Source organism: Talaromyces proteolyticus (assembly GCF_021365285.1).
Source record: "Talaromyces proteolyticus strain PMI_201 chromosome Unknown BGW36scaffold_10, whole genome shotgun sequence".
Classification (NCBI taxonomy): domain Eukaryota; kingdom Fungi; phylum Ascomycota; class Eurotiomycetes; order Eurotiales; family Trichocomaceae; genus Talaromyces; species Talaromyces proteolyticus.
Window position 1 is genome coordinate 1,414,280 of NW_025764286.1, and position 22,759 is coordinate 1,437,038.

Sequence of the window (22,759 nt, forward strand, 5' to 3'; positions counted from 1 at the left end):
ACGTCTTGCAAGAAACAACCGGTCCTGTTCGCATCCAGACGTCGCACGGTTGTAACAGAAGCATTATTCTTTCACCAGCAGAGTTATAAAGGAGAAGGACGCAGGCAAGTAAAGCCGCGGCCGCCGGGCGTTTGTGCCACTCTACCCGGCCATAATTCGAAATGCGGGCATCAATCATGTGGTCCCTGACAAACGATAATAGTAAACGAGGTGCATGGACTTACTATCCAAGATCCAGGAAGCTTGATTTCGAACCCCGTGCAGAAGTAAGCACTTGTTTGATGCAGGCCTGCGTCGGAAGCTTCGGAGGCCCAAGTTCCCGCCAATAACATAGTCCAACGACCCTAATCTACAATCGATGCCATCACAGGTGGGGCTTGGACACAATAATATTTTCTATACTAACTCTCGAATAGTCGAGAACATAAACATTCAATTTTAGATGCATTCGTCTCCCCCTCTCGAGGATTTATCAATTGCAGCACGACGGCTTGTGTGTGCGTTTGTGGTATAGAGATAGATTTCTAACCAATCCAGCATGACTCCATATCCTTTATCTCTAAATCGAGACGCTCATAAATAGCCGATGATAATTGACGGCCCGCACAGTAAAACCAAAGGCAAGCGAAGTTGAAACAAAAAGGCGAAGCGAAACAGTGCATGCATATCAAATGGGTATCATACATTCATAGTGGCCAGGATGTCGTCTCCAGGCAGCCTGATAATACAGAGGCAACGATGGCATTTGAGATCACGGTAGATGGTGATAATACATCATGAAGCTACTAACCGTCTTTTCCAATCCCGAACCTGGTCAAAATACCCCGTATAATCATGCAACTCATGTTTGACCTGGTTCGACGGCGACGCTAGTAGAGATGACGAGCTTTCGACAGATGATGATTGCGAGTCCGCATTAGTCTGAGCCAGAGACCCACGGCGAGGGGATGATAAGTGTTTTCCAATTGTCTGACGACGACTGGCAGCTACTGCTAATGGAGGCGCCGATGTTATTTGGTTATCGCGACGCTCGGAACGAAGCTGCGATTCTCTGGGGTACGCAGATGCAGAAGTGGAAGAATGCTGGTCTAAGTCGGCTAGTCGACAGCCCTGAGAGCAATATGCTTCATTTCCTGATATCTGCTGGTCACAGACAAGGCAGAAATCTAAAGACCATTGGGTGGTCATCGTTTCTTCTTGACCCGCAGTCGCAGGGTCACTTCAAGAGGGGTATAATTAGATCGGGGGGGAGGAGAAAAGGACCTAGGTGGTGATTCCCGAGAGTTGCGAGACATCAATTGACAGCCGGGTCATTTATGGAATGAGAGTGGCGGAGAAAGAGAAAGATGAGGACTGAGAACGGCAGAAGAGTCTCAAGGTTGGCGAGGCTGTCGTGATGGTATTATAATACGTGTATTGCCTCCGAAGCCAAGGCAACTGCACATGTAATGCTATGACCGGGGGGGGATGCATGCAAAGGGACCCTGTCATTTCTGCACAGACATGGCCAGTGACAATAGAAGCACCGAGGGCATTGCAAGCCCGTCAAGGGGGCCTGGGTCTAGTCTAGACAAGAAGTGAACGATGAATAAAACGAATATCCCAGAGCACGATCGGCCGAATATAGCGGGCGGACGAGCAGCTCCCTGGGCAGGCCTTAAATAACTACTGAAGAAGATAGCTATCATGGGTTCGCCGACTGGCTGCACGGCGGTGGAGACATGGCGAGGGCAACTATCTCCATTGAATGTCATGAGGGGAAACTATGCCAGCCTAGCGCCCAAAGCAGTATTGATGTCTGCTTTCATCGCTCGCCAGGCATTTACAGAGTCCAAGTGTCACGGGCCTGTGCGATGCTGGGAGGGGGCGGTGGGGAACGCTGCCGGTGCAGCCGATCTGAATGGTTGCGAGCCTGATTTTGCGGTGGTTGCGGCGCTTAAGGAAAAAACCAGGACCGCTAGCCTCCAGGTACGTACCTCCTGGCTGACTAACCAGGTATGCAGCAGAACTATTTAGTCAATTATTATGACTGTCGTTAACTATTCCTGCCAGACCACGTGTCCGCCTGAGCTGTCGCCAATAATAACATTAACTGCTTGCTATCTATCTATTATTGGCGCTGCTATCGATGGTGGCTGGCTCAGCTACTGTAGTATTGCGTGCCCCCTACATCGGTACTCGTAAGCATGGCACCGAAAGAACTCTTTGATTCGCACTGCCATATTCAATCCATTGATTATCGAACTGTCCTCTTTCTTTGTCGCGCAGGTAGTGGCGCAGTACATGCGTGTAAGATATGACCGTAAAAGATTTAGGTCTCCCGAGGCCCCAAACCCCGCGTTTTCTGGGTGGTTGACGCCAATCACAACGAATAGCTTGGCGGCTTTGTCACTGTTGACCGAGGGCATGTCGAGGAGCGAAAAGAGGACCGTGCCACTGAACTGGCGAAATTAATCGGTGGACGATTTCTTGAATTCACGGCCATCTGCAATTTCGCCAGGACCCGTTTCCAGCGAGGCTCAGTCGAAAGTGTTGCCAAACCACTGATCAATTCACACTCAGTCTCAAGTGGCAGGAGATGTATCGTTCGATGAGATAGGAACCCGCACAAGAGTGGGCAGGCGAGATTCTTCGGTATTATTTGAGGTGGTTGATGCGACAGGGTTCCCTGGAGTTTGGATAGAAACGGCTTTTCCTTTTCAATCTAATGTCAGCTATCATGGTTCACTAGTCCCGAAACTTGTTGCATTTCCACTGTCAAACAAGGGAAACAGTGACGTGGCGCGTGTCGAGGGTGAATGCAGCTTACTAGTTGCCATGTTGATTGCTTGTAGCACATTCTCCCAGTTAGTCAGGACGCAAGCAATTGCTTTAGTGAAAAGTTAGTGAAAGATGGAATTTTGCACTCCTTGACACTGTTAAAAACACACCTTCTGTGCCGTCCTTTAATGTACTCAACTTTGTTTCAAGAACTTGCATTTTCGTGGCAAGCGCGTTGCTAAAGTCACGCAGCTGGCAGAGGTTTTCCAGTTCAGCCTTTTTGGCTTCTATACGCATGGTAAGAGCCACTGCTTGTTGCGATGATGCGGAGTAGGCATCGTTCTGACGAAGGGGTGCCATTTCGAGAGGTAGTTCTCGACAAACAGAGCCCTGGAGTTAATAATTCCAGGGAAAATCACCCACAGCAAAATGGTGGGTTTTCCCAAGCAATAAGTCCACTATTTAATGCTGCAAGATTGAGATGACGGTGGATTTGGCAAATATCAGTCTGATACTAAGAGAAGAATGTTGCAGCTGCACACTAGTTCTATGGTGGGGCAGCCCTGATAAACAGGCTAAACCACATCCGGACAAAAGTCAACAATCCAAGCCGAGCCCCAAACAAGAACGGCAGCTTCGAACTGTCCCGCGCATCACCAACTATCTCGAACAGCAAATCAGACGGTTGAAGTGGGAATATCCTTGAGCCTGAAGTCTCGTGCCACAGTCCTCTTAACCTCGAGCGACACCTCTCTGGGGATTATATCCCGGACTGCGAAATGGCGCGACTGAACGACTTACCGGGTCCAACAGAGTCCCTAGAAGCTCGTGAGTTCTCTTTATCTGGTGGAAATTTCACATTACCATAAAATCTAACCTGCAGGTAGTCAAGAGACGTTTTGTCCGTCAAAATCGTGAGATTGCTCGAGTAAACTCGCTTCAATCGCTTCGAATCCAAGGCCTCGAAGCAGAGATAACTCACTTATTGAAAGAAAATGCCATTTTAAAAGAGCAAGTCATTTCGCTCAGTCAAGATGCTCATAAATACGAGGCTGGCCGATACTTGTCCAAGGACATCCACCAATACAAAGAGAAACTAGCTGCCAAATTATATGAACTCAACTCTCTTATCAACGATTTGGGAAAACTCCCTGAAAAGTTCTCCAACTCAACACACTCAAATTCTTCCAGCAATGGCGTGGAAAACTATTATACGGCTGGAATGAGCCGACGGTCAATGATACGGGCCGAAGACAATGGCCGTTTGCCGACGATCGCAGAAGACAAGTTCTTCCCAAGGAAAACTCTTGAGTATGAAGAGGCACAGTTTTTCTTGAATGTTGGCGCTAATTGTTTATATAGCCATGAAGATATGCCAGATATTACAACAATACAGGACCCGGATTCACCCAATATAGGAACCCCTCCGATTGCTCATTTTGATGTAGATCAAAGCCCCGGCTCGGAAGCAAGAGTAAGCGACCCAGATATGGCAAGATACAATATTTCCGAATATATCGAAAACTTAGAACGACCCCCCACTCGCTCACCAGCCATATTAAACAATCCGCAAGAACAAGAGTCCAGCGCCATCAACACAGCTAAGCGAATCGAGATAGCTGTACCTTCTGTCATATCCGGGGCAAAACGCAAGTTCAGTGCAACCGATGAAGAAGACAATTCTCTAGTGGGGAATGCTGCACCTGAAGATGACTTTCAATTCACACGGTCAGTTAACAACTCACAAAAGTCAAGTCAAAGTACAATTTCAGAGGTGTCGAAAGGATTAAACACTAGCAAATCTCAACAAAAGAGATCAAGTCTTTCTAAGCGGAAAGTTTTGGAACCAAGTGAGTTCGAATAAGATCTCATCTACGATCTTGACTGTAATAACAAGCTGACAAGATATCATTTCAGAGAGTACCAACATGATTGCTTCCTCTCCCAGGCGACGCCAAGTCAGTGAAATTTCTGTGGAGAAGAGTAACGAAAAAAAGGCTTTTCTGGAGACGGATAAAGATAGCAATGCGGTTCCTGTCAACACTCAGCGACGGAGTACATCGTTGTCTAAACCCAGGCAGGTGGAGCAAGGAAAGCGACCAGTTATGCACGAAAACAATTCCACCATGGCAGCCTTGGATAGCTTAGATTCATTGACAACGCAGCATGGGCAACCGAAATCACGCGGTTCTATCAGTATGGATGAGCCAGCTGTTGCAGATGCATGGCTTCTCCAAAGTCTCCCATCACGACAATCCAGGCGCGCCAGAGGAGCAGTGAGTTATACAGAGCCGAATTTGCGAGACAAGATGCGAAGAGCGACGAATGAGCTCGTTGATGCCGTGATGATCGACCAGCGACGCACGTCTACTTCAATGGTGGAAAATCCGAGCCAAGACGGCGCAGATGCTTTGGATTTTACACAAATAACATCGATCTCAAGTCCAAAGAACGATGTAGTCCCAATATCCTTATCGATTCAAGAAGATGAACCATCTAGAATGGCCACAACAATTCCGACTTCTGATAACAGCCAAAAATTGACTGAAATTCCTATAAGTGTGATAACGGAGAGAAAGCGGAGAACTTTATCAGCGAACACGAGCGAGATTAAAAGTTCACAAGAATTCAATTCTATGCCTGAACTGAAGCAAAAATCTAAAGGTGGTCAGACAAAAGCCAACCGATTAAGTCGAAGTTCCGAGACAGACATCACAAATTCATCCGTGCATTCCCATAAGCGAACAATACATCGAAATTCGTCAAACGCAGATCTCCACGACAAAGCCAAGCCTCCCAACAAAGATATCTTTGCAAACCATGAGCAAAGTCAAAACCTGGGCCCCAAGATAGCTACACAGATCACCGAGAGTATAACGGGACAGGCCGATGAATATTCTGGCACCAGGAGTTGCAACGACGATAATCAAGCGAGTCAATCAAACACACATACCCTAGCTGCAGTTCATCGGGCGCAAGCTAGTCGAGGGCAGCGTGCCGCGGCGCGTAGGAGAAGTATGCTTTTGTAGCCTCTGGTGCATTGTATTCTATTTTTTTGGAGTTCAGGTTGGGACTTGCTACAAATACCCTCAAAGCGTGTGTCGATAAGGTCTAATGAACAGGGCCAGTGTTAATAATGACTTTATTGTCGATAATTTGTCTTATCTCCCTTTCTTTTTGTTCCCTATCAGGATGTATTTTTCTCTGTTGCAACGTTTGAATTTGATTTCGGAGTTTTTTCATAGGCATTTTTGACTTTTTTTCGTATGCTTTTGTCGTGATGACGGTGGTTAGAACAAGGCCCATCATGTTGATACCTGCTTCCACCAGCTCGCGGTCGTGGTCCTGTGCTGGCCTCGCTTTCATCGTCGGTGTCATCAGAGCTCGACTCTGAACTTGAAGATTCCGAGCTACTTTCGCCAGGAGCTCGGGGTTTGTGGTAGATACAACACACTAGTAAATTGTTTAGATGTAGCTATTTCAGGTTTTATGAACAGACTTGCCTTTTGAGCTCTTTTTCCCCATTCCTTCATTATTTACTACATTCTCATCCCAACGGATACGACGAGACGTAGGTTGCTCGCGAATCTGGGTCTCTTCTTCTATGCTTTCGCCTCTTAGGCGTAGGGTCGGTCTCGTCGTTTGCGAGAAAGCTTCAGTTGTGGTTCGCGTTGAAGCTGTTGTGTGCTGGTCTTGTTGTCTAGATGTCGACATCAGGGGCAGATAAATTCAGAAGCCCAAGGTCTGGCAGAAAGGACACGGAATCTGTGGTTTTGCTTAGTGTAAGTCTTAAATCTGGGGTTGCGATGTGCTGATATGTCATAAAGCAAATTCAAAGGTCCACGCCCGGCGGCGGCACGCGAGTCGGCGAGTAAGCTTAATCAGCGGGGTACCGACCAAGCTGCGATTACTAAATGTTTACTAGGATGTAATAACAAAACCTTAAAAAGAAGACGCAGACACAGGCGTAGAATACTTTTCATGTTTGATAAACTGTCTTCCTTCCTTCTCTACTCCCTTCCCTGATGCAGCCACTCCCAAAGCCAACATAAGATAATTATTGTAGTGTATTACTTTTGTATCATTTCACTCCAACGTTACATATTGCACCCATTTACCACGGAGAATACCGAATGGACACACCACAGAGCCTTAATGGTTATCCAAAATGCAGAGATTGCGGCCCTAATTACTGAGATGTATGCGCCTCAAGAAGTGAACGGTAGTGTCTTGAACATTTTTGCCATTAGAAGAATGTCAGCAACACCACAACTTGTGACATTTCCGCAAATTTGCCACATCATAAATCATCATCCTGATCCATTTCGGCCGGCTTGAGTAATCCTCCGACTTTCATAGCGCGGTCCCTCTCAGCAGCTTTCGCGTCTTGTAACGCTTGCTCGCGCTCTTCTGCGTAAAGCTCCGCGTTATCCCCCGCAAATTCTTTCAAAGAAATCAAAAAGTCTCGGAGGTGTGTCTTGAACTTGTTGAAATCATCATTATACGCGAATAAGCCGATGACAAATTGTTTTATTTGAATCCTAGGCAACAACCCTTAGCAAAGCCTCCCGGAGGATAGGGATGCATTCAGACTTACTCTTGGAGATTCTTGAAAGCGGTTTGAAGCAGACTAGCAACATATTGTTGGAGGAAGTCCTTATTTGAAGTTCCTGAAGGTGCCTGATCAGCCGAGTATATCGGCTCCTGTATCTTTCCGGATTCTACAAAGAAGAACATGCGTGACAGCAGCATTGCTTGGGATTTGAATCCTAGTAAAGATCAGCGGAAACTGCACAGCCCAAGTTTTGGTGGGAAGAAACAACTCACCAGCCTTGTGATCGGTATCAGTGAGCACAAAAAATACGTCTTGCAAAATTGCCAGATAAAATTGTTGGAAAAAGATGCTCGACGTTTGTGGATCAGCCTCAGCCATATTGTTCATGAGCTCAAGGCACATAGTCAAGCCGGTGTTTTCGACCTCACGGTTGTCATGCTTGCTTGCCCACATGCATGAATCGATGACGAATTTGAATTGATTCCCATCTAATTTCAACAGTGCAGGGAAGCAGTAAAGATTGATGGCTTGTAGTAATTTGAAAAATTGGACACGGTGCTCGGGGTATTCATGAAAATCTTTGTTGATCATCTCAAGAGTGCACTCAAAAACGCTTTCCATGATGAGAGGCACTTTGTCGTCCATGAGATTCTGATAGAAGTCAGTATCATTAAAAAGTAAGATAACTTTCACTCCTGACCGAAAATCGTGAAGTCCGAGGAGTCCAACGTACATGCAGCTTATGAATAATTGTGGTCATGACATTCAGAACCTCCGCTTCGCGGGCATCCGGAACATTTCGATTATAGTCCAGTAATACAGCCTCAAGTAGTGCAGGAACCATGCTCTGATTGACCATCTCCAGGTCATCAGCCTTCTGCACATATGTATCGATGAGTTTCAAAATCTCTTTCTTTATCGTGCGTAGACCTCGCACTCTTGGGGTTTTAGTCGCAATAGTACCTAAATAGTCAATGTGGATGAACGACTTGCAATTGGAATTGATTCTTACCGTCACTACCAACAGCATCAGATATAAGTTGGCTCGAGGCACGATACATATTGAGCATATCATGATAGATGCGACCAATCTGAGAGTAGAAGTAACTACCGATTGAGGAGCAAGCTGCAACATTCGTCTTCATGATGTTGCCAACAATTTTGATGGTTTCCGCATCTTGCAAGATTGAAGGATCTTGGTTAGCCTGAGCAATAATGGCATCCCACGCTGAGTTGGGCAATGCCATCAAACTTTCTATTAGACGATCTTGCAGACCCTTTTGGCCTTGTGCGGATATCATGTATCCACAAGCCTCGTAGAAGGTGTGCACTTGCTGTGGAGAAAGATCGCAGGTGATCTTTCGCATGTTGCGAACGATCTCTTCAATGAAAGGTTCGTTTTCCCCTGGTTGAAGAGCGACGAAGTGACGTTTACATTTGTTGGCGATTTTGATGAACGTATCACAAGCCATATCCTGAACACCTGAAAACACTGTCAGTCTCAAAGGTCTATAGATAATGAGATTAACACACCTTCGTGAGTCTCGTGCATGAACTCAAATAACTTGTTCACCACCGTTTTCAAAAACTTCCAATGGGCCTTAAGGAATCGAGGATATTGACCAACAATATACATGATATTGCTCGCAACCACAGCTTTGTTGTCTTTGCCACGCTTCATCTCAGTGAGGCCAAGGAGGTCCTTAATCACGGTAACGAGAAATCGTTTTTCGGTTTCTTCGTTCATGGCTCCAGAAATAGAACCGATTGCCCAACATAATGTATTGCAATTCGCCCATGACCATTCACTACCATCAACCTGTTTGGCAAGCTTGTCGGCCATGATACTCTCGGTATCGACAACGTCAAGATGTGTGAGATAGACCAAACACTCCCTAGTCGTCTTATAGAGCTGAATGGTATCGCTTTCTTTCACAAACTCTCGAACAATTTCTCCTTCATCATTTTCCACGATCAGGACTTCCTCCGGACGAACCATTTTCTCAATCATCACAGTTCGCAGGCTTGACAATACCTCTTGATACTTGTGTTTGCGTAAAGGATAATTTGCAAGGGTGCTCGGATGGGGGGCGCCGCCGTTTGAAAGTGACCCGACCCCCATGCTAACCAAGGGATTTATGTCGGTAATTGGAAGCTGCTGCATTTCTTCGTATAATTCCTGCACGAGTTTGGTCCAGTATTCTAGACAAATTTTGAAGATCTCGCGATCGTCTATCTGGCTGATCCGAATCAAATAGAAATGCGCATGTGTGAGGTAGTCCAGGTTAGGCAGCTTTTCGATAAGCTATTTGATGAGTTAGAATATTCGCAGCCGCTATACTGAGATACGATCCACTTACATTGAGGTGGACGCTGAAGAAGTTGCATAAGAAAAGAGCAAGATTGAGAACGAATTCTTGGTCTCTCGAATTACTGTTGGCATATGTATTCTTCAGGTCCATTGATAGTGGGATGATTTTGGATACTCGTGTTAAAGTCTCGGTGAACATCTGTACAAGCTTTTCATCGTATGAATACTGTTGGCCAATCTGCAAGCCACCGATTTCGGTGAGACACTTGAGCGTCACGTTACGGGTTTCTGGAGCATCGAGGAACCTATTCAAGAGGGTATTTATGATAGGCGTTTCAAAAATATATCCCAGGGGAATCCAGTTCAAGAATCGTAACAATGTCTCCAAAGTCGCTTTGATCAGAGCAGGTTGGTTTGCTGTATTCAGAACTTCCGAGCATAACTGGAATATGGATGAGAACTCCTGTGTCATTGTCGTTTTCAGATTTTTCGCCTTGGTTGAGGTCATTTGATCCTGTGAATAATCGAAAACTTCCTCTGACAGAAGCCGAAGAATGACCATGTTGTTCTCACAGATGGACAGGCTGGTGTGGCAAGAAGATATTATCTCGTTTATAAATGTAGGCCAGTTATGGGGCCATTCTTGCTTTAAAATCGAGACGAGCACGAGGTTCAGTTTATTCAGAAAGGCGCGCTCGCTTTTCAGTTTCTCTTCCGACTTGGAGTGCTCGATAATCATATTGACGACGAAATTACGAATCCCTGGAATGACTCAGTGTTTCATTTAGTGTGGAAGGCGAGAGGATTTTATATTACCTTGGCATTGGTCCCGTGGCAGGACTTTCCATCTTGTCATGATCACTTCGTCCAAGACCTGTAGCCCCAAATCTGCCTGCAGTTAGCCATAGTCACAATTCCAGGGGTCGCTAGCTTGCTCACACTTGGTTTGCGAGTATGACGCCTCTTGGAGAATATCTCCCACAAGCAGCCAAGCATCGGGGTTTTGCTTAAACTAATCCATTACATCATCGATTAGCGAAGATCTGAGGAAGACTTGGAAGTATTTCGAGAAAGGTGGCATACCTCGGTAAGAGTTTGCTGTGCTTGCTTTTGCTAATTGATGTTGCCCAGAGTTAGCTGTGCGTGAAATGGCCGATGTCTTTGGGGGCACGTCGAGAGCTCACCACATCGCCTTTACCTTCGTAAAAGGCGCGGACAGTGTTGTCCAGCTCCTGGATTGAGACAGACATTCCGCACCAAGCACTGGCGAGGTCGCCTTCAGCGTCACTCAAACTTTTTACTTGCGACGTTCCAGTGATGTTGTTGAACAAGGCTTGCCGCAAAAGTGGTGGGGTTTCCGAAGGAAGATGAAGAAAGCCAGTGGCAGGGTTGAAGGCGGGGCAGAGATAGCTGGGCGGTCAACGCGACGTCAAAAAGCAAAACAAACAATGAGGCCCAGCCAGCCCACAGGCGCTTCAATAACCTGACAGTCCTTGATAGGGCTGTTTTTGAATGATGAAGGGCTTACTTTTTTCTGCTTCTGGCAGCCACCTTTGAAATCGTGCATTAGTCGTCGTAACCAGCGCAAAGACAAGCAGATTTCACAAAGTCATGCTGAGTCAGCCACTATGAACCAGTTTAAATTTCTACGACTGAGTGGAGACGCTCTCACGTTCAAACACTGAGCAGTCTAACATTCATCTACCCTCTACGCAATGCTTTCTGAAACCCAAAGGGTTGTTGTTTTGTGAGATGTTCTCTGCCTGAAATTTCTGCCATACGACATCAAGGCGCCGGATTTACCGCTGACATTGAAATTTATAGAACACCCCTAGGTCAAAATCCTCAACAAGTGTAGTTGTAAATATACTAAATATGCAGGCTTGCCCAGGGCACTTACGAGTACTGTAAAGTCGATAAATCCATTCATGATATTAGTACCATTGAGCACGACCATCCTTGGCAATATTTAGACTGGGGAAAAGCTGTCGAGGGCAACTATCTTCCATGTAGACAGCACTGCGCATCGTAGGTTAGCATTTACGGCGGCGGTTACTGTCAGTGATGCCCGCTGGGCTTCGAATGTTAGGTGATTATCAGAATCGGCGCGTCTGTCAGCGGCAACGACATGCTCATTTAAAGCGCGAGTGCAAGAACTCACAGCAGACAGGCTTGCGATAGGCGCATAATTAAGCGAGACGCTTGCCATTGGTGTTTGTCTTTACAACATGGAGCAGAGTGTTGTAACTTGCAGCGATTACGACAGGGAGGTATGTGCATGCCGCTAAACGCCCAGTAGCATGTTTCGCTAGTGAATGCTCGGATCACTTTCGGAGTTCAGCAATCAATTAGAATGGGCATGGGAGGGAATCTTGGGATGGTTGTTTCATTACGCGCTGGAATCGACACAGACTCAAGGGGATGGCGAATAACAGACAGCATCCATCGTCTCAGCGTGAAACAGATAAGATTAATTGACGACGGGTGGGAGGAAGAACTCAGACGAGCAATTCAAGACATCTTGGGTCCGGGTCAATGCCGCCACAAGAAAGCGAGAGGAGGCGACGGCGTAGTTAGAGGTTGTCGCACACTGTGCTACTAGTACGAGTTAGAGCTGCTAGTAAGTAGGCAGCGACTACTGAGAAGGCAGTCAGTAATAATAATAGTTAGCAACGGAGAGTATAGATTGGTAATACGACGAGACAATAATAGCATGGGCGAACGCGACAGAACAGTAGAGGCTGACAATTGGGTGATCCTATCATGAAACTATGAATGGTTCATGGTTCCAGCACGGTTTGCCTGACGGACAAGGCTCCAGCAGGCAAGCGCCTCCAGTGGTCCAGAGCGGGCCGGGCCATTTCAGATAAGACAGGCCAAGACTGTTAACTGACAACTTAACCCTAAGTAGCAGTAAGTTGCAACTACTCAGAAACAACGCTGTTGGCCAATGATGGCGCAGCGAGGGTGGGCGGGGGAGGCGTGGCCACTGGCCGGTGGTCGCTGCTGCCGTGGCTGGGCTGCCAGTCAGAGCAAGCAAGGAGCAGGGCAGCCGGGGGTGCCTTCCTTTCTAACCGCGCCAGTGCGGCGCCAACGGCGAATAAATTGGCGAGGAGGCTGCGCGCGGGCCCACTGGGTGTTGGGTGGGAGTAAGCGACCTATGATTAATAAGAGGACACTCACAGGAATAACGAGCATTCAGGAGGATATCAGGCCACAGCCGCCGCACATATGGCGCGCGATCCCCGCTCCACTGCTGCAACCTCACCACTCCCGGCCGCACCAACTAATTAATTCGCTCGCCTTTTGCACCTGCCTGCTGGCGGCGTCATTGGGTAAACCGGGCAGCCGTGATATTAGCATTGGCATCGATATGCGTTCTGCATCTATCATAGCGAATACCGTATTATTGAGCAATACAATATAACCTATGTCTGTGAGTATGGGGCTGGCGCTCGGCGCGATTTCCTGTTTAGCGCCTCGCCGGTGCCGCTCTGGCGCGCGGCCCATAACAGCTGTGTCTGCCTGCTGTTGCGCGCGCTTTGGTTTCGGAGAGTATGTGGCTATATTTGATATTATTATAATGATTGTTTTACCATTTACTTTTAGTTCCGTTATTAGTCTTCTCAGTCCTGGCTGGCCAACATGGGCTGGCAGCCAACCAGGGCGTCGTAGCGCTGATGAAACCCGGCGGGCCAATCAGGAGGCGTAGCGGGCTGGTTCTGGCTGCCGATCGCGCGCCAACGTGAAGCCGCTGGCACCCGCAGCGCGCCCACCCGCCTGGCCCGCCAGCCAGTGCTGCGACGCCTTTCGCGCGCTTGCACGCTGCACACTGCACAGCGCCCGCTGCCCGCCGACCCGCCCCTCCCCTCCTTCACATCCTGAGCCAGGCAAGAGCACTGTGTCGCTGCTGCTGCCCAGGCAAGCTCGGTCGTCGGTCCATCATCACAATAATAATAATATACCGTACCCGTGCTGTCCGTGGTCCGGCCCGCCGAGTAATGGAGTCCCATTATTCCGCCTAGTACCATGGCCTGCCTCGACAGACACCACTGACCACCTTCCCTCTCTCCTCCCCCCCAAGACATTTATTATCTTTGCTGCCAATGCGGCTTTAGCTTCCCCCTCCACTCCTGCCCGCTGAAGCTCCATACATACAAACAATACTCCTTGCGACCCCCCCTTCTAATCTCTCTCGCTTCCCTCTATTAAGTCGTTCTCCCACCCGCGCGAACTGTTGCTGCTGTTGTGGTGACTGCTGCTTGAAGACTCGTCCTATTAAATTCCCCTTTGCTCCGTCGTGATTGACGCTTCGAAAACGAGCGCTGGCTCTGGTGTTCGCAATAGCAAGCTGTCCGCGAAAACGGAATTGCTTCACCAGATTGTACCATCCACTACCCGTCAGAGAAGCAGAAGCCAGAGAGTATTATCCAGTGTATCTTGCGAATAGATATATATATCGAAATTCGATAGCCTGGGACGACAGCGCAGCATAAGCCAAAACATCAAGAGTCTTGCCGGTAAACATACGCCTCACCAAGCAATAGATCGGATTTGCACACCAGACGAGAAACGGTGAGAGCGAGGCCAGCTACCGAACGAGATTAGGTGTCGAAGACCTTGGCTGTATCGCTGGAATTCCAATTCTGCCCCAAGCCTGGAGATTTACCATGGCTGCTGTCGCACCACTCACTTCCGTCAGTAACGGTGCATACGACCCGGAGACTGAGCACCACCCGGAACACGGCCCTCCTCGCTTCACAGCTGTCAACGGGAAGGAGACGGTTCCGCATAGCTCAGCAATTCCAAATGCAGCCGCGACTGCCACACATGGTAGTAAAGACGAACAAAGCGAAACAGTGGACGGCAATCGGAACCCTAACGGCTATCACCATTCATCGACAAGACTGGAACAGCGCCCAGTAGACGGCTTGCATTCAACCTTGGAACTAGAAGATAGCCACTCTCCACGGTCGTCATCTCTCTCATACACTGGAGCGAACAAGAACAAACGAAAGCGATCAGAGTCTATTGAGCGCCAGTTATCGCATCAAGAACCTGCTCAGGATCATGCTGTTCGTCGGTCAGAAGGTGATATTGAAGGTCTTACACAATTAGGTGGAAACGAAGTGAACACGACTCACACAGCTTATGAACACCCCAGCCAGCCACCTGCGGATTACACTCGCGCAGAAGTCACAGAAGAAAATCGTCTCTCAGAGACTAATGGATCGTGGCAAGACTACGATTCGCACTTGGTTAGCCAGGCCCAAAAGGCTCAGAATATGGATACGTCAGATGTTCAGCTGGCAGAAGCATTGCAAAGAGAGGCTCATGATACCGATTCAGTTGAGCAAAGAACATGGGGTACGAGTCGCCTTTCAGGCTCCTCGGAAATTGACCAGCAAGCATTTCCTCCATACTCAGATAAACAACAGTCCGCCGTCCAAGTAGGCCCAAAAAGAAAGCGAGTCTTCAGTAACCGGACAAAGACTGGATGCATGACTTGTCGGAGGAGGAAAAAAAAGTGCGATGAACAACATCCAGCATGTAAGTTGACCTATGCCCCTCTTCCGTCTACCTGGCTAATACGTTGTTTGTACCAGGTAACAACTGCATCCGAGGTGGATTTGTTTGCGAGGGTTACTCATCCCGAAGCACATGGCAAAAGCCATCCGGCACGAAAGGTCCGATTCCTTTACAGTCGAAAGAGGGCTATCCTGAGGCGACCAACAATCATTTCATACAGGATGTCAACGCTACGCGTCATGATCGTGCTTCGGTAGCCGTACAGCAGGCTGAATTGAATAAGGTTAGATCGATCGTGGAGGATCACGATCGTACTGCCAGTCAATACATAAGCAGTCCTACCAGCGTTGGACCTGCTCGGAGTTCTTGGTCGAAACGGAGCTGGCCAGGCGCCGCGCATCCGTCATATTTGACAGAGCACATGACCAAATCCGACTACCGGGAAGTCCCATCAATTCACGAATTATCTCGCGAAGGACAATCCAAGGCAGACTATCATGTCGTCCCTTCCATCAGAGAACTATCTCAGCAAGGTTCTCATCCCAAACCAGGGATGCCTATCTTTCAAGGCGCTGTAGATCAACGCCCATCGCATGTGAATTCCATGGACACGAGCAGCCCTCAAACACAAGCTCGCATGGCTCTCAGTATTGAGCACCAGTTATCTGCGCGCCCTAGCGCTGGCGAAGATACTGAAAGAGATAAGATGGTTCATGGAGATCTCTATCGCCCATTCGATATCCAGTTGGTTGAAGATAGAGACCGATGCAAAGCAGCCCTATGGAGATTCAACAACGCCTGCAATCCTCAGTCCGGAGTCAGTTCTAAAGAACAGAACCGTTTGCTTAGAGAGGTCATTATTCCTCCTGTACCTGCTTCGCCATCTGCTTCGCCCGCTGCACGACCTGCAGGGTCAATTGGCCAGGGGGCAGTCGTTGAGGCCCCTTTTCGCTGCCATTATGGTTTCAACATCCACGTTGGTGAAGATGTGATGATCTCAGAAAACTGCTCACTTGTGGATGACTGCCCCATCAATATTGGTGCACACACATGGATAGGCCCAAATGTTACGATTCTAAGTTCGATGGCACATGCCAACATGCAAGAACGTAAAGGGTCGCAGAGCCGTTATCAAGGCCGCTCAGTGACGATCGAAGAAGATTGCTATGTCGGTGCTAACTGTACTATATATCCCGGAGTACGACTTAGGCGCGGTGCCTACGTTGCTCCAGGCGAGGTAGTGAAGACTGACATTGTTGCATATGGATTTCAAGGGCTAAAACCCAGCTACATGTGATATGGAAAGGGGTTTTTACACCAAGCTAGCCTTACGGTTGGAGGCGAAGAGTTCAGACGAAGCAATGGTAGGAGTAATTTTTTAACAATGGCATTTATGAGGGAATTCGAGGTTTTTATTTATTATGACGATGTATGAGCATGGGTAAACAATTGTATGTATATTAAACAAAGTACAGGGCTCGTTTTTAGTTAGGGATATCATCAAATATGCGTTGCACATTACAGGCCAACCGATATAAAAAAATTCCAGCAATTGCACTTCAAGATAGCCAGTCCAAGAATTCAGGCACAAAGTAACTAACCACGATGCCGGCACCGGCTCTGAGTATTCCCTCTGTGCTTTCAAAGGCCATTTCCTTTAATCCAAAAACACCTGCTTTGGCACCGGCATGAATCATGGCAAACTCTCCACTGACCTGGTATGCTGCGACTGGCATATCTTTTGCCAGTGATTTTGCGTCACTGATGATATCCAAGTAACTGCTAGCCGGTTTGACCATAACAATATCTGCACCTTCCGCAATATCACGCTGAATTGCACGGCGTGCAAGTCCACGCCCACCGGGGGGCAATTGGTAGCATTTACGATCCCCAAATGAAGGTGTTGAGCCGGCAGCATCTCGGAATGGCCCATAAAGACAGCCGCTAAATTTTGCGCTGTAGGACATGAGCAAAACCTGATGAGAAAGCCCTGCCTCGATCAATTTGAGCTTAATGGCTCGAACACGACCGTCATTCATATCGGAGGGAGCAACACAGTGAGCACCAGCCATTGCGTAGCTCAGGGCCACATCAGATATCCTGTCAACCGACTGGGTATTATCGAGACTCCCGTCGTCGCAAAGGATTCCACAGTGTCCATGAGACGTGTACTCACAGAGACATACGTCTACCACGATATATAATTGGGGAAATTGGGCTCGTAATAATCGAATTGCCTGTACAACAGGCCCGTTGGGATCATCAGCTGCAGTTCCCAATGCATCTTTTGCGCCTGGGTCGAGGGGTACACCGAAAAGTATAATTGAACGAAGGCCCTTTCGTATGAGGGGTGTGAGAAATGGTATAAGTCGATTTAAGCCTCGACGATATTGATTTGGCAGAGAAGGAATTGGGGTCTCTTCATCAGGATTGTCGGTGATGAATAGGGGATAAATGAGCATTTCCTAGTTTGCATGGTCAGCTACTGATTTGTATACTGTGATCGTATCGAGCTGACCTTGGTCAATTGCCTTTCAGCCTGCCATATTCTCGCTAATGGATGGCTGTATCCAGCATGCAGCTGACTAGATATGTCACCAGAAATGCTGACGCTCGTTGCTTGGGTACTAGCTAAAGATCGAGCGGTGGCGTGTGAGCGAGCACGAGATATTTGAGAACTGCGGTCATCAGGATTTGCGTCCCTAAAGGCGATACCTGAAACTAGAGTGGAGAATGACATGTTTTTTTGTTATTAAGGAGCTAGTGTATATTGAAGTCTGAAAAACACTTTCGAAGCAAAGATGGAAAATCATCAAGTACTACTCTGGAGAGTTGACCGCCGCTTAGTTTTGCTTTGATATGGTTGGCTTGCTCGGCAGCTCGGCAAAGTCGGCGATTGGGGACAACCCACCCGCCCATTTGTAGTAGTAGTGGTAGTAAGTAGCAGAACTAGATCTCATTAACCTGTTCTAGCTAGCTTTCATATTATTGCTGCTATGCAGGGTTAGGCCCTAGCCCGTAAAATCTTAAAGATAGAGTGCATGACATGCCGCAGGCATGTCAGAGAAGTTGGGCCTAGGTAGAGTGGTGTTACGAAACCAACATATGCAAGGCTAAGGATAGATTAGGATGGTCTAGACTACTTTAGGATAAGTGTCTATTTAAGTAGCTAATATTATGATTAATTAATTATTATAGACAAATACTACTTATTTACTATTTATATAGAATTATATTTTATATAAATATCTATACTTAGATATATAATTGTCACAAGAATCAATAAGTCACAGCCAATGAATATTATAGCAGACACTATTACATAAGCATCCAATAAGATTGTATATATGCGCTATATATACATAGAATAAGTGCAGAAAATAGATATTAAATGAAGACTGCTTAGGGAGCAGCAGTGATCATAATTGTTATATAATATAATCAGATATTATATATTAATATTTTATTCTAGTATATACTAAGTATATAATCTAATAAAATAAAGTTTTAATATATAAAAATATAACTTCTATATAATAAAATAATAATTCTAGATATTAAAATATAGTTTTAATATCTTTTAATATATATAAATACTTATTTATTATTATATATTTAATTAATTATCTTTTATCTTTATATTAAAATAGTATACTATTATTTAATATTTAATAGTTTTTTTATTATTATTATTATTTTTAATAAATAACTCTCTAATATTAATCTTATATTACTTTTTTATTTTATATTAGTAGAATATTCTCTAAGATTTCTAATCTTAAGATAAATTATTAATAACTTTTAATAATAAAAGATTTTTATAATATTTAAAAAAATTATAAATAAATAATATTATCTTTAATAATAATAAATAATAGTTATTTATCTTTTAATAAAATTAAATAAACTTTAATAACTAAGCTTAGAAATACTCTTATTAGAATTATTAAATTTAAGAATATTATAATTTAATAATATATTAATAGCTTAAAATAAAGATTAAAAATTAATAAAATAGAATTATTCTTAAAGAAGTTTAAAACACTCAATATATTTTTTATCTAAATAAGAATCTATTTCTTTAATAATATTGTAAAGATTAATATTAAGCAAGTAAAAATATTAATAATATTTAATTTTTTAATTAAAGATACTATAAAGTGATTTATATTATATATTAAAAACTAGCTTAAAATAAATATTAAATAGAAAAATTTAGAAATAATTTTAATATTTATAAATTATAAATATTTTATTATTAAGCTCAAATAACTTTATAAAATTATTAATAAAAAGCTTATAATAATCTATAAGATTTAAAACATTTAATAAATTTAATTTATAAAAAAATATACTTCAATATATCTTTAAATTATAAATAATCTTTATTATAAAGATTAAATATATTATAATCAATATTATAATAGACTTAAGAAAAATATTAAAAATATAATTTTAATAATAAATTCTTAATTAAAGATCTTCTATAAAATAATAAAAATAATATTATAAATTGACTTATAATAATATAATTAGCTTATAGAAAAGAAAGATTAATATTAAAAAAATTATTAAATAAATATTCTATAGCTAAGAAAGCCTTACTATAATTATAATAAAGATATTAAGATACAGCTTAACACCATTATTAATAAGAAAGAAAAAGAATAAAGATATAAGGAAAAAGTCTACTATAAATGTAAATAAAAAAGATACTTTATAAAAGAATATTAATAAGAATAAAAATCTAATAATATCAGCTATTAAAAAGTAGTAATTATTAATTTATAATTCTCTATTCTATATTAAAAAATCATTAAAACAGATAATAATAAAGAAAAAAAGAATTTTAAAAAAATATAGAATAAGATTATTAAATAGAGATTTAAATAGAAATATAAATAGATTATAAAATAATAAAGAAGTCTTAAAAAATCTAATAGATATATTAAAAAGATATTTAAAAAAAATATAATTTAGAAAAAAGATACTAAACCAAAAAAAGTATACTCTTACTAAAAAAATAAAACTAGACATTAATCCATCTATAGATAAAAACCATTAATAGAGCAATATAATATAGATTAAAATATTAATAATTCTTTATCAGAAAAGAAAACCCAATATAATTTAATATTTTAAGATAATAATTAAAAATAATTCTATTTTTAATTTTTTTTTATAATATTTTCATAAATTTATTAATATTTTTAGATTTATATTAAAATATTATTCTCTTAAACTTACTTAGAAGTTACTTAGAGATAGCAGTTATTAATATATTTTTAATAATGATTATTTTTGAATAATTATTAATCTTTTACTTTAAGATTTGAAGTAATTAGAATATGAGATAATTACTAGAAAGCAGATAAATATTAAGATTTATTGATTGAATATAGAGCTTGATTAGATATAGACTAATTGCTGATCTATAATATATATAGTTATAGATATAGATTATATAATGTCTTAACTAGCTAATGTCTTAGCAGCAGCACTGTAAGGTCCTCTGAAGGTGCCTCAGAGGCGCCGAAGGGTTATAGACCTCTTATAACATGTAGGGCCTCACAATATATTAGAAAAATAGAATGTTATTATAGATGTATTAAGTAGATAATTAAACTATATAATTGATATTAAAATATTAAAAATAAATATTCTAAAATGAGACTTAGGAGTATTATAATATAATTATAATGTTATTTTAGTAGTAACTATTAAGATTAAGGAACTAGAATTCAGAAAATAACTAAAGAAAGAAATAGAAAATAATAAATAGATTTAATAGAAATTATATAATAGAATAATAACATTATAAGATAGATTAGTAATATAGAATAGTATAATTAAAATACTATAAATAATGATTATAAAAGTTATTAAGTGATATTATAATCTATTTAACTAAGAATATTAAAGAATTAATAAAATAGTTAAAATGATAAATTAATTATATTATTTTTTATATTTTAAAAAAAAGGTTAAGAATTATATTAAGTATTATAAAAACTATAATTAAAATAAATTATTAATATATAAATCTTATAGAAAAATATAAATATTTAAAATATTAAAGAAAATATAGTAAAGTATTATTATTAATTTTATTTAAAAATTACTAGAATTAAAAGAATTTATTTTTAGAATAATCTATATTAATACTATAATAGTTGTTAATAAACTAATTAAATATGTTATTCTATAATTAATATTAAAAAATATGATTATAAGATAATATACAAGCTTTATATTATAAAAAATATTTTTATAAATAGATCTACTAAGAGAAATTATTATAGATTAAAATAAGTTATTTATAATTGATTATTAATAGATAATTATAAAAATATATAGAATAAAATATAAATTATTAATAGTAAATCATTAATAGATTAATAATTAGTCTAAAAGAATAATTTAATTAGTTAAATAATATTTATAGAATTATATAGATTAGAAATAAAATAATTAGATATAAATACTATTAATAGTATAATTTATAATAAATAATATAATAAATATAACTATAAAATAAGTATTATATTTTATAAATCTTAGATATTATCTAAGAATAATATGATTTATTATATTACGAAAAGAATTATTAAAAATAATAATAATATAAATTAAGAATCTTTAAACACTTTATTAAATAATTTTATAAGATATTAAATAGATAGAATAAAGAATAAATATTTATTATAATAAAAAGTATAAAGATACACTAATTTTTAAAAAAGAAAAAAAAGTTTATTTTTTATAATAAACTATAGAATAGAAAAATTTTAATATTTTAAATAAAAGATTAAATAATAAACTTAATATAGTTAATTATAGATTTTTTAAAATTAAAAAAAATTTTATTAATAATAATTATAAATTCTAATTATTAATAAAAATAAGAGTATATTTAATATTTTATATCTTATTATTAGAATCTATAAAAAATCTAGAAAATAATGAAAATAAAGTAAATAATAATAAATTTAAAGTTAACTTTATTAAAAAATAGAAGTTAAAATAAAAAGAATCTTTTATTTAATTAAATAGATAGAATATAAATTTAAATATAACTTATAAGAACTAATTAGATATTTAAATAATTTAGAAAAGATTTAAGTTTTTTATTATTAAGGAATTTAAAGAGTAAAAAATTAAAAAAATTATTTTTAAATAATTTAGAATGAGTTTAAAAGGTAATAGTAGCTATTTTATTAATTTATTATTTAATTAATTTTCTTTACTTTTTTTTATTCTTTTTTTTCCTTTTCGTTTTATTTTTTTTTTTTTAATTTTTTTAATTTAATAATATTTTATATATCTCTTATTATAAAATTATTAGTATATTTTTAAAAAAGATTATTCTATAACTTTAAATAATAAAATTTCTTAAAAGCCTTCTTCTTCTAGATATAAATTTAATTTTAAATAGTTATAAATTATTATTATTTTTTATTAAAAAAAAAGTTTTCAATTTAGTATATTTTTAATTTGAATAAATATATTTATTATAATAAAAAGACTCTTTAATTATTATATAGAATTTATTTAAATTTATATAATAAATATAAAGAATAATTATCTTAAAATCTTTATTTTTT

At 40.8% G+C, this 22,759-nt stretch overlaps 8 protein-coding genes across 8 annotated transcripts; 4 read left to right on the forward strand and 4 right to left on the reverse strand.

The window, feature by feature from the left end:
- Nucleotides 1-774: 774 nt before the first annotated feature.
- Nucleotides 775-1,188, reverse strand: BGW36DRAFT_302945 (uncharacterized protein; the record flags this gene model as incomplete). Its single annotated transcript, XM_046211836.1, has 1 exon — nucleotides 775-1,188. One exon carries the CDS (start codon nucleotides 1,186-1,188, stop codon nucleotides 775-777), a length of 414 nt encoding a protein of 137 aa, XP_046068968.1.
- A 498-nt stretch (nucleotides 1,189-1,686) lies between these two features.
- Nucleotides 1,687-2,184, forward strand: BGW36DRAFT_362633 (uncharacterized protein; the record flags this gene model as incomplete). Its single annotated transcript, XM_046214390.1, has 2 exons — nucleotides 1,687-1,968; nucleotides 2,053-2,184. The coding sequence occupies 2 exons, from the start codon at nucleotides 1,687-1,689 to the stop codon at nucleotides 2,182-2,184; spliced, it is 414 nt and encodes a 137-aa protein (XP_046068969.1).
- A 380-nt stretch (nucleotides 2,185-2,564) lies between these two features.
- On the reverse strand, nucleotides 2,565-3,120 carry BGW36DRAFT_302927 (putative DASH complex subunit DAD2; the record flags this gene model as incomplete). The annotated part of the gene is made up of 3 exons (XM_046211833.1): nucleotides 2,565-2,668; nucleotides 2,810-2,869; nucleotides 2,931-3,120. The coding sequence occupies 3 exons, from the start codon at nucleotides 3,118-3,120 to the stop codon at nucleotides 2,565-2,567; spliced, it is 354 nt and encodes a 117-aa protein (XP_046068970.1).
- Nucleotides 3,121-3,539: 419 nt separating this feature from the next.
- Nucleotides 3,540-5,789, forward strand: BGW36DRAFT_362634 (uncharacterized protein; the record flags this gene model as incomplete). Its single annotated transcript, XM_046214391.1, has 3 exons — nucleotides 3,540-3,588; nucleotides 3,648-4,610; nucleotides 4,678-5,789. 3 exons carry the CDS (start codon nucleotides 3,540-3,542, stop codon nucleotides 5,787-5,789), a joined length of 2,124 nt encoding a protein of 707 aa, XP_046068971.1.
- Nucleotides 5,790-7,060: 1,271 nt separating this feature from the next.
- On the reverse strand, nucleotides 7,061-10,876 carry BGW36DRAFT_430838 (exportin KapK; the record flags this gene model as incomplete). Its single annotated transcript, XM_046220894.1, has 11 exons — nucleotides 7,061-7,301; nucleotides 7,358-7,529; nucleotides 7,588-7,966; nucleotides 8,049-8,278; nucleotides 8,328-8,798; nucleotides 8,849-9,620; nucleotides 9,676-10,388; nucleotides 10,443-10,514; nucleotides 10,566-10,638; nucleotides 10,710-10,739; nucleotides 10,811-10,876. The coding sequence occupies 11 exons, from the start codon at nucleotides 10,874-10,876 to the stop codon at nucleotides 7,061-7,063; spliced, it is 3,219 nt and encodes a 1,072-aa protein (XP_046068972.1).
- A 1,606-nt stretch (nucleotides 10,877-12,482) lies between these two features.
- BGW36DRAFT_34264 (uncharacterized protein) lies at nucleotides 12,483-13,267 on the forward strand. Its single transcript, XM_046213130.1, has one exon. The coding sequence runs from the start codon at nucleotides 12,577-12,579 to the stop codon at nucleotides 13,051-13,053; it is 477 nt and encodes a 158-aa protein (XP_046068973.1). The 5' UTR covers nucleotides 12,483-12,576; the 3' UTR covers nucleotides 13,054-13,267.
- Nucleotides 13,268-14,296: 1,029 nt separating this feature from the next.
- On the forward strand, nucleotides 14,297-16,452 carry BGW36DRAFT_399827 (putative acetyltransferase; the record flags this gene model as incomplete). Its single annotated transcript, XM_046218566.1, has 2 exons — nucleotides 14,297-15,176; nucleotides 15,233-16,452. 2 exons carry the CDS (start codon nucleotides 14,297-14,299, stop codon nucleotides 16,450-16,452), a joined length of 2,100 nt encoding a protein of 699 aa, XP_046068974.1.
- Nucleotides 16,453-16,714: 262 nt separating this feature from the next.
- On the reverse strand, nucleotides 16,715-17,895 carry BGW36DRAFT_302187 (putative porphobilinogen synthase; the record flags this gene model as incomplete). The annotated part of the gene is made up of 2 exons (XM_046211760.1): nucleotides 16,715-17,620; nucleotides 17,674-17,895. 2 exons carry the CDS (start codon nucleotides 17,893-17,895, stop codon nucleotides 16,715-16,717), a joined length of 1,128 nt encoding a protein of 375 aa, XP_046068975.1.
- Nucleotides 17,896-22,759: the final 4,864 nt, after the last annotated feature.

Coding starts and splice junctions, on each gene's coding strand:
- BGW36DRAFT_34264 (XM_046213130.1), top strand. CDS start 12,577: ATGATGGCGCAGCGAGGGTGGGCGGGGGAGGCGTGGCCACTGGCCGGT.